The following is a 14,733-nucleotide window of genomic DNA, read 5'->3' as shown; positions in this document are numbered from 1 at the left end:
TTTAGGTAAAGAAAAAAAAAGGCTTAGTTGTATCTTTGATTTTGTAAAATTGCTCACTGTAAAATCTCTAAAACAAAAGCATGCAATTAAATACATAAGATAATTAATTTGTTTTGAAAAGAATCACAGTCACATCTTTTTACAGAGGATGGTGGATGAGAGGGTGGATGATGATGAGAAGACGGCAAGCAATATAGGATTAAAAAAAAAAAAACAAAATTCTAAAGTGAAATAGTTGTTAAAATGTTAAATTGAGAACCTAATCATCTTGAATTAAAATAATAGGATTTTGATATGTAAAACAGTATTAACACATCTGAAAAAAAAATTATTCTAAAATTTTACATCAGTTTTATGCAGACAATTAGTATTAACACTTTTTATTTTTTAAATAAATAACAAAAATAAATAACAAAAAGAAGGAAAGGAAAATAAGAACTGCAAAAATTCAAAGATTCTGTAAGATTCACATGTTAAACAGAGATTCGTTGTCATTGAGGGCCATCACGTATTCTCTTCCTTACACTTCCACGACCCTCCCCCGAAAAAAAAAGGGAATTTTGCAACTTGGGTGGTTCGGGTTTCTGCGTTGCATCGTTGCGTTGATTTTCAGGTGGAAGAGCTTCCAAAATTTCACCGGAACATTATGAGCAATTTGATAACCCTGTGTAGGCCTCACACACTGTTCTTCTCTTCTTTCATTACTTGCAGACACCAGTTTCAAACCAGGGCTTCTTCTTTTCGGAACCCTAATTGCAATTCCCGTTTTCCCTCTTTCTCGTTATACTCTTCCTGGCTCATCGATTCCTGGGGTTCTAGCAGGACTGGACTATGGTTTCGCGTTAATCAGAGGAGAACTCTGGCCAAGGCTTCAAATTGGGACGAACAACGATCCCCGTATGAAACCCTTGGTAAAATACTGAAACTATTCACTCTAAAGTTTGTTCCTTTTCCCGAAAACAACGAAAATGGAAGAAAAGGAAAAAAATTTCAGCCGAAACGAAGTCTTGCAGCTGAAAAGACTACCGATTATAATTTGGGTTCTGCTAAAGTTGAAACTTTTTACTGAAATTTTTTTTTTGAAAACTTCTAGTTATTATTGAATTCAATGCATTTGGGGTTGTCACCTTCATTCGTGAATGGTTGGTTGTGTAGTGGTGTAAATGATGTTAGCCTTTGTTGTAGGAAGAGAATAGGGATGGAAAAATTCCCATGGATACTTGTTTTGACAGTTGATTCTTCAATTGACTATGCTGAAACAACAGAATTGGACAGAGATGCTGATGAAGAACAGATAAAGAGCGCTTATCGACGATTGGCTAAATTCTATCATCCAGATGGTATGTAACTATATATGTTAAATTGTTAATTCCAGCCACTGCTTCATTGAAGGGTTGTTTGTAACACTGATTTATGATGGCCTACCTTATCACATCTAGAAGCAATATGTTCATCTGTCTATTTAACATGAAGCTTAGCATCTGCAGCTACTTTGCATTGTGGCGTTTACATCTTGTTTTGGATACTAGTAGTTTGCTAGAAGTACAGTTCCACTGTGCTTGTGTTGTTTTCTAAGATGAACTTAATGTCTGAATACATATAGTAACTCTACTTCACTATTCCAGTCTATGATGGTAGAGGATCCCTTGAGGAAGGTGAAACAGCAGAAGCTAGGTTCATTAAGATCCAAGCTGCTTATGAATTGCTTATAGACGATGAGAAACGAAGACAGTATGATATGGATAACCGAGTCAACCCTATGAAGGTAATATCTTTTATGCATCTGACTATCTTTGCAGTTGATTCTATTACTTGTTAAGTTTTATCTTTCATAGAGGAACTTCAATATATTTAACTTTTGTTTTTCTAACTTTTAACATTTTTGGAACATGTTGTGTGCATTGTCTTTTAATTTCTATACTTAAAAGGTTGGTGGGTAAAACTATGTCTACGATTGATACAGTTCCACATACAAAGTATTGTCATATTGATATATTAAACTGCCTTATTCTTCGATCTTACAATCCTATAGCAAAGTAGGACATGCTATCAATTTCTTCCCTTTGTATAAGCGTGCTAGATTGAGTTACTTAATCAGATATTAATATTTTGTGTTTCCTGTGGAGAATGCACTTATGATGGTTTCTTCTTACTTTTTTATCTTTTGAATCATAGGAGAGTGTCTAAGTTTGATTTGTGAACCGTGACCATATCCTTTCTTCTTTGGTGTAATCTCATAACACATTACTTCTCTTCATATTGTCAAATGTCAATTGAAGTGGTGTTTTGATTCCTTCAGGCGTCTGAGGCATGGATGGAGTGGCTAATGAAAAAGCGAAAAGCTTTTGCTCAACGTGGTGATATGGCAGTTGCTGCTTGGGCTGAGCAGCAACAGCGACAGTTGAATCTACGTGTCCGTCAACTTTCTCGTTCAAAGGTATTAGGGCATACTTAAAAATTTATCATTTCCAGGTTTGAGTGAATTTTAAAGAAGACAGGGCATAAATTAAGTCAAAACAACAGTTATTTTGAATAGAAGGAAGTAGTTTTTCAAGTTTTATGTGATTGAAATAGTTTGTAAAATCTTAGATGGATCCTGATGAGGCAAGGAAGATTCTAGCTAGAGAGAAGGCAGCTGCTGCTAAGAATTTCTCCAATACCCTTAAAAGGCACACACTTGTTCTCAAGAAAAGAGATTTGATGAGAAGAAAGGCTGAGCAAGATCAAGATAAACTTATCAGCCAGCTCTTGGCAGCAGAAGGTCTTGAATCAGATACTGATGAATGAAAATGGGACATAATTCCCACTTATCAATAGCTAATATTTTATTCAATACCATAATGTTTCCTCCCCAAATCTAATTCATTTTTAATTATATTATTATACGGAATATAGGTGTACATATATGTATTTTGTAACTTACGGTATAAAGGTGAATGAGATTTTTCTTTCCCAGTTGTAGCACGCACTTACTTTGAATTTTCTTTCCCCCCCCCCCCCCCCCCTCTTCCCAAATCAATGATTGAGATGTATCATGTACTATACTTTAAACAAGCTAAATCCAATATGGTTAAATATTATAAAAATTAAAAAGGGTAGAAAATTTGTAACCTTGAGACACTACATTAAAATTTAAACTTTTTATTTCTCTCATTCAAACTATCTCCTTTTTAACACTATTTCTATTTTCTCCTCCTTTATTTACTAAAACCACAATCTCAATATATCTATATTGTGTAATCCTTTTCATTTGTTCATGGTTTTATTACCTACAACGAGAGTTGTCTTGTGATGGAATTGCAACATGGAGCAGAAGCCAAAAAGGTCAGACCCAAAAAGTGATTCACCTCGTTCTCTTGGAATCCTCAATGTAAGCTGAATGTCTCTGAGAAAGAAGCTTGATGAGGGGATTCTCTACATCATCATCAGCCTTACTCTTATCTCGTTGAACCGTAATCTTGTCGTCAATGGTGACAACCACCACTTGCTCCTTGCGCGTGGAGAGCTCGTTCGCAACAACAGCATGCATATTGTACTTCTCGAGAGCACCCCGCGCCTTATTTAGAAGAATGTTTGAATCTGTCTCTAACTGTTAACCATGGAGGAAAGGTAAATATTGCAGTATTACTCCAAAAAGTTATAAAGACTAAATATCCAACCCATCAATACCTTGAAAGATATACAAAAAGCAAGGGGTGCCCAATCTTTTCTAAGCACTGATAGCATCTTTGGCACTTGAACAAGTTTCACATCCAAGATGTGAGATCCAGACTGAATTTTATGTTCTACCTGCATAGGATAAATATATAGCAAGTAGATATTACCAAGTCAAGTATATTTTATGAATTGAGGTGTTTTAATTTCAAGATCCTAGCTTTGCAGAGCAATTTCCATGGTGATCATCAATCTCAAAATCACCCTTAAATAGTTCCGATGATTCAATAAATGTTTTTCTGCTCATACTTTTCAGTTTTCACAATCTAAGCAGGACTAATTAAGTTATGCTGTGTTATCTGTATGCTAATTCTCTAAATAATAACTAACTCTTGCACAGATGTTGAAATCATTCAAGCCAAAATTGAAGTTAATAAGGCATGAAACTTTCATGGAAAGAAGAACCAACATATCAATTTTATACCATGTCCTTCCAAGGAACATAAAAGTCAGATACTGCAGCAGCAAGATAGAACATTGCACGTGGGCCGATATCCTTCATTGGCTTTGAAATGATTTGCAGCATCTACAAAATAAAAAACATATTTATCAATGATCAATTTGTGCCAAGATATACAATGATTAAGCACATAAAGTTAAGCTACAAAATAACAAGTGGCTCCAGCCATCTGATGAACCCATGGAAATGAAAAATAAAATATAAACAAATTATTGCTGCCAAACACCAAGACAGAAAGAAACTATATACACCATGTAACAGATTGTGCTGCATTGTTACATAAAATTAATAAAACGAAATTACAGTGATGGAGTGAAGCTAACCTGAAGATACTCAAATATAGTGCTGAAAGGAAGCTTTAACAGGAGACCACTAGCCACTGCCTGCAATAGTATGATATCGTAGTAAGGCTATACTTATTAACAAAGACAAAATGGAATTAGATGGAAAAGAAAAAAACGATGAAATGACAAAATCTTAGCTACAGATCATACAGCATGATGATCCACGATGGCGGTCTTCAATGCTTTAGAATAAGCCTCACGGACTGAAGTATATAACAGCATTCAGCAAAATGCAGAAAACCCAGATGTTTGAATAAAACAGCAATATAAGAAAAAATGAAGTGGGCATGCAAAATAACATCATTACAAATTATCCAATTAAGTATCATTTTGAGTGGTCTTCATCTAAGGACAAGATTAAAAAGCAAAGAAAATTGCATTATATGATGAAATTATGTTATATGATGGAATCTTGTCCGCCTTTAGTGAATCAAGATAAAAATTAAGAATCTTCTAGAGGAAGAAGAGGGGAAAAGAAAATCTTACAAGGCACTTAACACCATTGTTTCATACAACTAACGACCTACATGATCAAGTCTTTCATTTCAGTTTATCACAATTTTAAGTGCAAATTCTAATGTGAAGCATTGCTAGTAGAGTTATTGGTATCATTTTATTTATATTCTTTTCCTTCCCTTTTTTAATTGTACAAGAAGAGGATGAATCAGAAACCAAAGACCTTGAATGTTTAATCCTTCGAAGGCCTCAAAGCATTCAAGTAAGGGATCATCAGGAAGGGATCTACAGAATGGCTGGAAACTTCCTCTGAACAAGAGTTACAGGTAAGTAAGCAACAACACACAAAAAACAAATGTAAAAGAAGGATATACAGAAAAATTCACCTCCTGTACAAGAAGATCACAGCATATCCCGCCTTCAGAAAATACCTACACTCAACATAACCAGCAACGTAGTATAGCAACATAGTATTCATTCCCCTCCAAGAGATCACCAAACAAATATCCAAGAAAAAGTTTCATTGACAAGAACAAATACTCAGTGGATGTGGCTCCCCTATGACCTGAACTAAAGTTGTCAACATAGCGAACGCACCGCTGCTCCAATGGAGCAGTGGTGCCACCAGAAGTCACACAAACAATTCTCCTACCTATCCCATTTTCTGTGAAGGCAACAACAACAACAACAAAAATCCACCACACATTATGCAGGGCAAGCATAAAAAAAAAAAACACAAAAGGAGAAATGCCAATAAAAGAAAGCATAATTTTTAATGGTCTAGAACACAATACAATGCGATACAAAAGAGTGTCACTGTCACAATCACTTGCCTGAAGATAAAGAATTCAGCTGAATGAAGTGATTCAATTTCTGAATGATGTCATTCATATTCTGGAGAGGTGGAGCAGAATCAAAGAACGCTTTGACTTGTGAATCAAGGGTTTGCTCAGTATCTTGGGATCCATTTGGTGCATCCATCTGAAACAATTACACCCACAATGTCATTTATCATTCAAACCCATCAGAGATAAAGCAGAAGGAATTAGAAAAGTAAAAAAAAATCAAATTTTTTGGGTGCTCAGGGATAGAATACCTCACCTTGAAGGCTTGAAGGAAAGACTTTCAGTTTTGGGGTTATTATTCGCACAAATGAAATCCAAAATCAGTTAGTTAGGAAGAAGAATCAGAATCTTACTTTTGTATGTTTAATTGTTTATGGAGCGATTGGATTCAAGTTTTATATAATCCAAAATTTCAGGAAGAAATAGTTTTGATTAATAGCCGACAATTGGCGCCATGAAGATTAAGATTAACGTGGTGCTTGGAAAGCAAAGGAATTATATTCTCTCAAGAAATCTAAAGTGGAACAGAGCAAGAAATTAAAAGCCGAAACTTCAACAATGGTTAATATTGAGTTAATACTCAATTTGGCTTAAAATTTGACCCGAACTTAAATTGATTTCTAAAATTATATCGGACTCAATTCAATTTTTAAAATTTACAATAATAATTTATTTAGTTTTGTAAATGGGGTATTGATTTTATATGTTAACTTGCTAAAATTTAAATGTTTATCTAAATTTCATATAATTAAAATTTATTGGATCTCTTAAAAGCTTAATTGATTCCCTAAACACAAGTTCAATTTAAAAATTTTATAATTCTAAAAGAGCAATCAAACTCCTGTAGTTTTAATAAAGCTTGATTACATAGAAGTTAGGCAAAGAATTTAACATATCGTTAAGAGATTAACTCAAGAATTAATGTGAGTTACGATTATAAATTTCGATGTCTAATTTGAGTCTATTAAAATTTTAAAAATAAAATTAAATTCGGCTTTAAATTTCAGAGACCAAATTGAGTATTAACTCGATTAATATTTTATAATGTTTTTATTATATTAATATAAATAAATTTAATTATTTATCTAATTTAAATTTAATTATTTATTATAATTGATTTAATTATTTTAGTAATTAATTATTTAATTAAGAATATATAAATTAATATATATTAATATACATAAATATATAATAATTATTTTAGTAATTAACTTTTAATAATGACAAATTTTTTACCTTAATTTGTTGAAATCTAACCTTGATTTTGGCTAACTAAACTGCTAATGAATTAGCCAGGATTGATAAATTTAGATGTCAGATGTTAGATACGCCCATTTAAGTTGGTGACCTCCAATTCCAAACATACCTCAACCCCCAACATTAATTATTTATTAATAGCTTTGATTTTATGCATGGATCAAAACAATTATTTGCAAGTAGTTATAATTATATAGGAAACATTTTAAGTGCACCAGGGAGTACCGGTGCACTAGTTGTTTTAATCGTTGATTTTAATTAATATATATTATATATTTTTTTTATAATTCAAATCAACGGTTAAAACAACTGGTGCACCGGTACTCCCGGTATACTTGAAATGTTTTCAATTATATATATATATAAATCTTACGTGTATATAAAAATTAATTATTATATATTTATAGAATAAATTATTAAAATAATATGAAAAAATTTATATCGCTGATAAAAAAATACTAAAAAATGTTAACGATAAATAAAATTTAAAAAAATTTAATAATGATTAATTTTTTATTTTATTAATTTAAAAATATATTTCTTTAAAGAACTCACCTAAAATTGAGGCGTCTCATCTCACGTGCAAGAGAGACAGAAAGAAAAATGAAGATTGTCAAAGCAAAATTACAAAAGTAACATCAATGGAATGGTGGTGAATAACTCATATTAAAGATGAACCAACCTTATTAACAATTAGGGATTATGTGACCTTAGGTTTTTTCATCTTAGTTGTGAATTTTTCAATTCCTTATTTCTCTTTTGGGTCCCTTCACTCCCTTGCCGCTTTCAATTTGTCATTTTATCTTGTATCAACTATAATAAAACATACACACAATTTATGTACATAGAAAAAAATGTGTATAACTATGGAATATACTTTTAATCTTTTATCAAATGTCAATATAAATATTAATATTATTGTCAGGATAGTTACAAAAATTCAGCTATTTAGTTGGAAAAGATCATATAACTAATTTTTTGATGTTTTCAATTTTTGTTTTATATATGTTTAAAATTTGGATTTCATATTTATTGGATGTTGCAAACTTACAATTTGCCTTCTTTTTTCTTTTTTGGTCGGATATATCACAATTTACTTCTTCATTTAAGTTTTGTATACTAACAACAATTGTGCGCGTAGAATTTTACAGTAAATATAATTATGAACAATTAATTTATTTACAACTCTTATACAACTATTAAAGGCTTGGTTTGGTAAAGCTTTTCGAAGAGGTGCTTCTGCTTTTTAAAAGCTCAAGCTCCTCATTTTGTGTTTGGTAAATAAAAAAGATCATGTGCTTGTACTTGCAGCTTTTAAAATATTGGGGTACTTTTGAAAGCACCTAAGATAGAGCTTTTCAAAGTTGGCTTGTACTTTTCAAAATTTAAAAGCCTAATATAACCTTATATGTTAACTAATTTTTAAATTTAATGCTTGTATTTATGTCTATTATAGTATTTTTAAATTTTAAAAGCTATTTTACCAAATGCAATTGTTGTTGCTTGTGATTATTAAAAGTAATTTTTAATTTAATTTACCAAACATAAATGCTACCACTTTTAAAAAGCTATCTTTTAAAAGTTAACTTTTATAAACTACTTTTAAAAAGTAAAAACTTTACCAAACTAAGCCAAAGTACTATGTTTTGAGATAATTTACTTTAGTATATTTCTAACATTACCCTACCTTATATCAATTTATAGTAGGTGTACAAGAATTGTACATATATTAATTATTCATATAATATTTGTAGAATTTAACTAATTTTATATTGAGTGAAAATATTATATAGTGACTAGTGAGTATATTAACTCAGAGAGAGAGAGAGAGAGAGTTTAGTCCAAAACTCCAAATTATGCTGCCTTTCTTTGGCCCAAAACACAAGCCAAAAAATGCTAATAAAAAATGTTATTATGGGCCTAGGCCCGTTGAAATACCAAAAATTAAAATTTGATCCGGCGGTAGCTTTACGGATCGGGATATTGAACCCGACGTGAATCGAACACGCAACCTTCTGATCTGGAGTCAGACGCGCTACCATTGCGCCACGGATCCACTTGCTACTCCATTCGCATATTAACATAAATATCCATAATCTTACTACCACCCCCTTGTTTTACTGATCAGTCCCCAAACAAAATCAGAAACCGAAACGCAAAAAAAAACAAAAAAATATTTCCCGCCAAGCTCAACAAACTTAACCGTTTTCTCTCTCTAGAAATTCCCACCAACAAACTAACTCGTAGCTCATTCTCCATTTCTCGCTGGAAAAAACACAATCTCGTTGGTGAAAGGTTACAGTGAGAAGAAGAATCGGAAATGGCGGCGGAAGGAGGTTCCGATCAATTCATCGACATCGTTAAGCTCTCTCCTCCGGCAAAGTTCCCGGCGGCATTCCCCGAGGACCTCAAGGTGGCTCCCTCCTTGAAGCGCCGCCGTTCTGGCGGTGACACGTGGGTGGTGTCAGTGTTCGTGATCATCCACGTGGGCGTCTTCATCGCAACGATGCTGGTCAATGATTGCTGGACGAACTCCAACGGCGACTGCGCCCTAAAAACCCTCGGAAGGTTCTCCTTCCAACCTCTCTCTGAGAATCCTCTCTTAGGCCCTTCTCAGTCCAAGTGAGTTCTTTTCTTTCTTCCAAAGATTCTCTGAATCTGAAATCTTTTTCTGGTTCTCATTGTGAATTGTATTACTTATTAGGTTATTGTGGATCGAGGTATTCTAAATTTCTAATATCAATTAATCGGAACTTCTCGTTTTGATTTTTGGTTGGTGCAGATTAGAGGAAATGGGAGCGCTTCGGAGGAATTTCGTGACAGAGTATCACCAAACTTGGCGTCTTTTCACCTCTCCATTTCTTCATGCTGGGCTCTTCCACCTCCTCCTCAATCTCTGCAGTATCATCTTCATCGGAATTCACCTAGAGCGCGAGCTTGGACCGTGTAATTATATTTTTCCTTTTACAATGCTTTTCTTTTAGCCTTTTAGGGTTCGGATTCTACTGTCAATTGTTTGTTCTGTTGATTGGAGATAAAATTGCTGATGAATGATGAATCTTTTAATTACTTGCAGTACGGATTGGTGTAATCTATGCAATGTCTGCATTTGGGGGAGCCTTGATGGCTTCTCTTTTTCTTCAGCATACCCCAGCTGTTGCCTCTTCTGGGGCTTTGTATGGATTACTCGGAACTTTACTCTCTGAGCTCATTTGGAACTGGGAATTACAAACCAAAAGGGTAGGATTTGGATTTCTTCGTTGGCATTTCTTTTTTCTTGTTTCTTGGTGCCAACATATTGATTAATTTTCTTTGTTCAAATGCAGGTTTCAGCAATAGTCTCTTTTGTCTTTGTATTTGTTTGCAATTTCATCATTGGCTTTCTGCCTTATGTGGACAACTTTGCGAGCATTGGAGGTTTTGTATCAGGGTTCCTTCTTGGATCTGTACTTCTACTCAGCAGAAAGCTTGAACTGCCAAAGGTTCCAATCAAAGGAACTCTCTTTGATTATGGTGTCAAGAGTTACATCAAGTTAAAGTTGAAGCAAAACCTGGACAGACCGGTTCTCAGGATTGTTTCTTTTATCCTCTTTAGCCTGATGTATGTTACTTGTTTCTTTATCCTTGAATTCAATTTGCATGCCTAGCTGTCTTGTATTATTACTGCTTTCTGGCATGAGTCAAAATATTAAGACTAGAAGTTTCTTGTGTTTGCAGATTGGCCGGTTGTCTTGTGGCAGTTCTTCACGGGATCAACATCAATAGTTATTGCACATGGTGCCCATATGTTGACTGTATCCCTTATACAAGCTGGCACTGCCAAAATGGAGAAACCTCTTGTAAGGTATCAAGCATCCTTGTTAATCTTACCTGAATTGAACAAAACGTATTATTTATACTCACTCTATTTATGCATTGAGTCAACACATTTTCCTCTACCATTAAGTGTGAGACTTATCTTGTGTGAATGCCACATCTCATCCAATAGTGGAAGGGTGTGATTGTCGGGCTATGAGTTCATCATATCGTACGATGTAGACAACAAAAATCACAATTAAAAATACCAAACTATGCTATCCCAAAGTAAAATATCAACCCAATGGCTAGTTGAAACATTTCACTTACTTTTGTACCCTAAAATGTTTTGTTTTTTTCTACAATTAACTGACTGCCTTATATTTTGGTTAAATTTTTTTTTTGGGTGACATATTTTGGTTAAATTACTATATTAGTTCCTGTAGTTTTTAAAATATAAAGACTCAATTACAATTTCCAAAATTAAAAAAATTATAGAGACTCAATTACAATTTACAAATTTAACAAAATTATAGATACTGTTAGAGTAATTTAACTTTATATTTATTAATACAGCATTAGTGATTATAGACAAGTTTCCTCTTTCCTGTTGAAAGGGGGGCGAAAAAAAAAGAATATATAGAAGCTTCCTTCAAGCTAATATTGGTTATATGCTACAATTGCAGACAATGGTGAGCGATGATCAGATGACATTGACCTGTATGGGGAATGGAAACTTCAGGGTCTTTCCTTTTACGAACATCTCTCGGACAAGGATCAGTGATCTATGCAATCTGATATGCTGATGAAACTACAAGTTTCAATGATCACTTGTCCCACAAATTACTTGGGAAATGCTGGATAGCTGAAAGATAGCTTTGTATCTTGCCATTTTTGTCATGTTCCCAGAGATGGAGCTATAGGACCTCATTTAGAAGCTTGAGCAAGTTCGGTGTAACACAAGATGAATCCTATTCATTCTTGTAAAAAATTGCTGTAGAAATAAATAAGGGTTATCCCTTCTAGATAAGTGACCATTTCATCTCATAGCTTGGTTATCCTCTGTTTTTCGTTGCAAAGATATTGTGATTTGAAAAATATTTTCATCACTTTTTTTTTTGGGTGTATTCAACTGGACTTATTATCTCTCTTTCTCATCAAGAGAAAAAATAAGTCCAAACTCCAAAGTGAAAACACAAAAAAAAAAAAAAGGGTTACTACTCTTGTCACTTTCATCCCATATTAAATAAAAGCTTGAATGACAGCTATGATACTTGGAAATTCCCAGCAGATCCGGATTCTGGCTGCTTCTGATTCAGCTCTATAACTAGATTATGGCCATGGTTGAGGCTTGTGAGCTGTTGTTGAGCACCCACCGCCGCCTTCTTTACAGTTAACAATGGCCATGGAAGTGGGGCTATGCCTGACCCTGTTTATTGCCCTTCAAAGTTTCCGCACATAATTAACAAAAAAGGGTTCAATTGTATAGATCCATCAAGTCACTAGAGTAGGTTCATCCAACTCGCTGTCAAACCAATCCAAATTGGACGCGAAGCAAGTTTTTCATTTATTTATTTATTTATTGCAGGGCTCCACTTTGTTATTATTTATTTTTGAACCATATCTCGGCTGAAAATTCCAAGTCATTTTCATTGGTCCGTGGTACTGTCGGCTAGTGAAATATATACACACTGGACCAGTGTACTTGTTATATTCCAAGGGAAAAACCATTAATATCCCCTGAAATGCTTGAACTATGCATTTATATATGTGGTGGATACTTGAACTGTGCATTATATGGTGGTAGCAGTCTTTGTCCACTTTTTATGTGTGCTGGAACAGCTGGGTACTCTACTCCTCCATGTCTATTGATCATTTCATCTATCAAATTTTAAAGTGGATTTCTTTCATATTCAGCCTATATTACAACAAAGTTCATCTGAAAGTTATTTGAACCCTCTTGGCATTTGCACCTAAAATAAACCATACAATTATTATGTACCACATCCTCTCTTTAACTTGTTTTCCTTTTTCTACTTTCCCTTGTTTAGTGTTTACACTATAATGAGGTTCATATAACATCATTCTTGTTTATTATAGTTTGTATTTAGAATTTTAGGTTTGGACGAGAGAATAACATTTTTTTTTCAAACTATCATTTTTAAATTAATTAAAATTTCGATTTAGCTCTTAAAATATTTTCTTATACAATTTTAAATAAGTCGATTCTAAAATATTTTTGCCAAATTAGATGATTTTATGATTTTAATCATGAAATAATTTCATGTTTTAACTTCTTAATTTATTCTGTTAATTTAGTGTAAAATCTCAATTTTTTAACCCAGATAATTTTATATTTTCAATCTAGAGGCCGAACATATGACCAAGAACAATTATTTAAAGCAGACCTTGAATTATGAAAAAAATGGCAATAATATATATGAAGTTCGTGCATTAGCGTAAATAGGAAAGAGTTTTATATTTTTCTTGTCATCCAAAATTAGAAAACATCCAAAATTACTAGATAGTTAATAATTGATAGATATTTGAGTTAAAATATTTTGCAGACATAGCACACATAAATCAAAGCTAATATGAAATTTAGTAATTTACATAAAATAATTTTTTTATCACTAATTTTCTTTTATAACATTAAATTGGGGAATGTAATATTATATGAGGTTAATTTTAATACAATGATAATATAAAATATTTTATAAAGTTATGCAATTATATTTATTTTTTATAATTTTTTTAGATGATCATTTACATGATGAATATAAAATATAATTATTTTTAAATTTATTTTACACCGAGAGTATATCAAAATTAAATTCATATTATATTATATTATTCGGACAAAAGGGTTAGTTGTCCTTGAGAACCGTTGGGTCCCTCCTTATCAAGATCAACTGAAGCGTAATCTATCAAATATTTTTGACAATTGTAATTGAAATATTGCAAGCACCATTCCATGTAAACCATTAATTCTGGTGACATGTGGCATCTTTTAATACCTCAGCCGCATATCTATGAGTTAAATAATATATATATTTTAAATTAAATTGAAGAAGGTAAATTTCAGATATCAAAAATCACTATCATGAAAATAAAATAAAATAAAAGGGTAGTTCCAACACCTTCGCCTATCCATATAAAAATAGTCCCCCTAAGATGCCCCCATTTATAAAAGACCTAGCAGCACTATCAGTATTCCTTGCATTACTATAAATGCTTGTTTGATGGCCTTAAAACACTTTCCTCAACATTTTTGTAATTATGGTGTTCTCCCCTTTTTAAGGCAGAAGAAGAAGAAAGGGACTAAAAGATAACACTAGTGGGAGGGAATCCTGAAGTGGGTGTAACCAAAAAGAAAATTACTTTAATTTTAAAGAATTATTAATTATTGTGTAATTTTTAATGCTATATAGTATTTAATTACAATTTCTCTATTTGCATAATCACTTAAAATTTAATTTGGGTTCATCATTTCTTAATTAAATATTCAGGGTTCAATTATCGTTTTAAGCACTAGAAAATTTGTAAAATCCTAAAAAATATATAACCTATAAAAAAATATAATTTTTACTATTTTAAATATTTGAACCGAAATCTCTAAATTAGAACATTAAAGATTTACCACTTTAACTAATATCATATTTATTAGACATGAAAAATGTTATTTGTACATTAAAATCAGTCACTAAAATCAGCCACCAATGTATTTGTATATAAATACATGTGTGATTTAATTTTTTTCAATATATATTTATATTTCAACATGTATTTTATATTAATAGCTGATTTTAGTGTATACATAGTATAAGCGATTAGACATATTAGTGCCTATTAATATACTGGT

The 14,733-nt window shown here is 32.5% G+C and overlaps 3 protein-coding genes and 1 non-coding gene across 5 annotated transcripts; 2 read left to right on the top strand and 2 right to left on the bottom strand.

Annotated features, from left to right (window-relative positions):
- Positions 1-455: 455 nt before the first annotated feature.
- Positions 456-2,955, top strand: LOC107606109 (uncharacterized). The gene is made up of 6 exons (XM_021106413.2): positions 456-613; positions 712-911; positions 1,266-1,340; positions 1,626-1,765; positions 2,300-2,437; positions 2,590-2,955. Exons 1-6 carry the CDS (start codon positions 471-473, stop codon positions 2,785-2,787), a joined length of 894 nt encoding a protein of 297 aa, XP_020962072.1. The 5' UTR covers positions 456-470; the 3' UTR covers positions 2,788-2,955.
- Positions 2,956-3,045: 90 nt separating this feature from the next.
- On the bottom strand, positions 3,046-6,386 carry LOC107606108 (phosphopantothenate--cysteine ligase 2). 2 transcript variants are annotated; one of them, XM_016308084.3, is made up of 10 exons: positions 6,076-6,386; positions 5,808-5,955; positions 5,515-5,638; positions 5,361-5,405; positions 5,198-5,283; positions 4,669-4,721; positions 4,498-4,557; positions 4,139-4,240; positions 3,670-3,789; positions 3,046-3,589 (listed from the first exon to the last, which is right to left on the bottom strand). In XM_016308084.3, the coding sequence occupies exons 2-10, from the start codon at positions 5,953-5,955 to the stop codon at positions 3,344-3,346; spliced, it is 984 nt and encodes a 327-aa protein (XP_016163570.1). In that variant the 5' UTR covers positions 6,076-6,386; the 3' UTR covers positions 3,046-3,343. The 2 variants fall into 2 exon arrangements, with proteins under 2 accessions (XP_016163570.1, XP_016163571.1); XM_016308085.3 differs by having other exon boundaries at positions 6,071-6,207.
- A 2,674-nt stretch (positions 6,387-9,060) lies between these two features.
- TRNAW-CCA (transfer RNA tryptophan (anticodon CCA)) lies at positions 9,061-9,132 on the bottom strand. The gene has a single exon. It is a non-coding gene; the product is annotated as a tRNA-Trp (tRNA).
- A 94-nt stretch (positions 9,133-9,226) lies between these two features.
- Positions 9,227-11,901, top strand: KOM (Rhomboid-related intramembrane serine protease family protein). The gene is made up of 6 exons (XM_016310207.3): positions 9,227-9,698; positions 9,859-10,022; positions 10,153-10,316; positions 10,403-10,677; positions 10,794-10,920; positions 11,558-11,901. Exons 1-6 carry the CDS (start codon positions 9,397-9,399, stop codon positions 11,675-11,677), a joined length of 1,152 nt encoding a protein of 383 aa, XP_016165693.2. The 5' UTR covers positions 9,227-9,396; the 3' UTR covers positions 11,678-11,901.
- Positions 11,902-14,733: the final 2,832 nt, after the last annotated feature.

Source organism: Arachis ipaensis, chromosome B7, assembly GCF_059453495.1.
Source record: "Arachis ipaensis isolate K30076 ecotype BB chromosome B7, ASM5945349v1, whole genome shotgun sequence".
NCBI lineage: Eukaryota > Viridiplantae > Streptophyta > Magnoliopsida > Fabales > Fabaceae > Arachis > Arachis ipaensis.
Note: the sequence above shows the minus strand (reverse complement) of the source record. Positions and strands in the feature narration are given on the sequence as shown.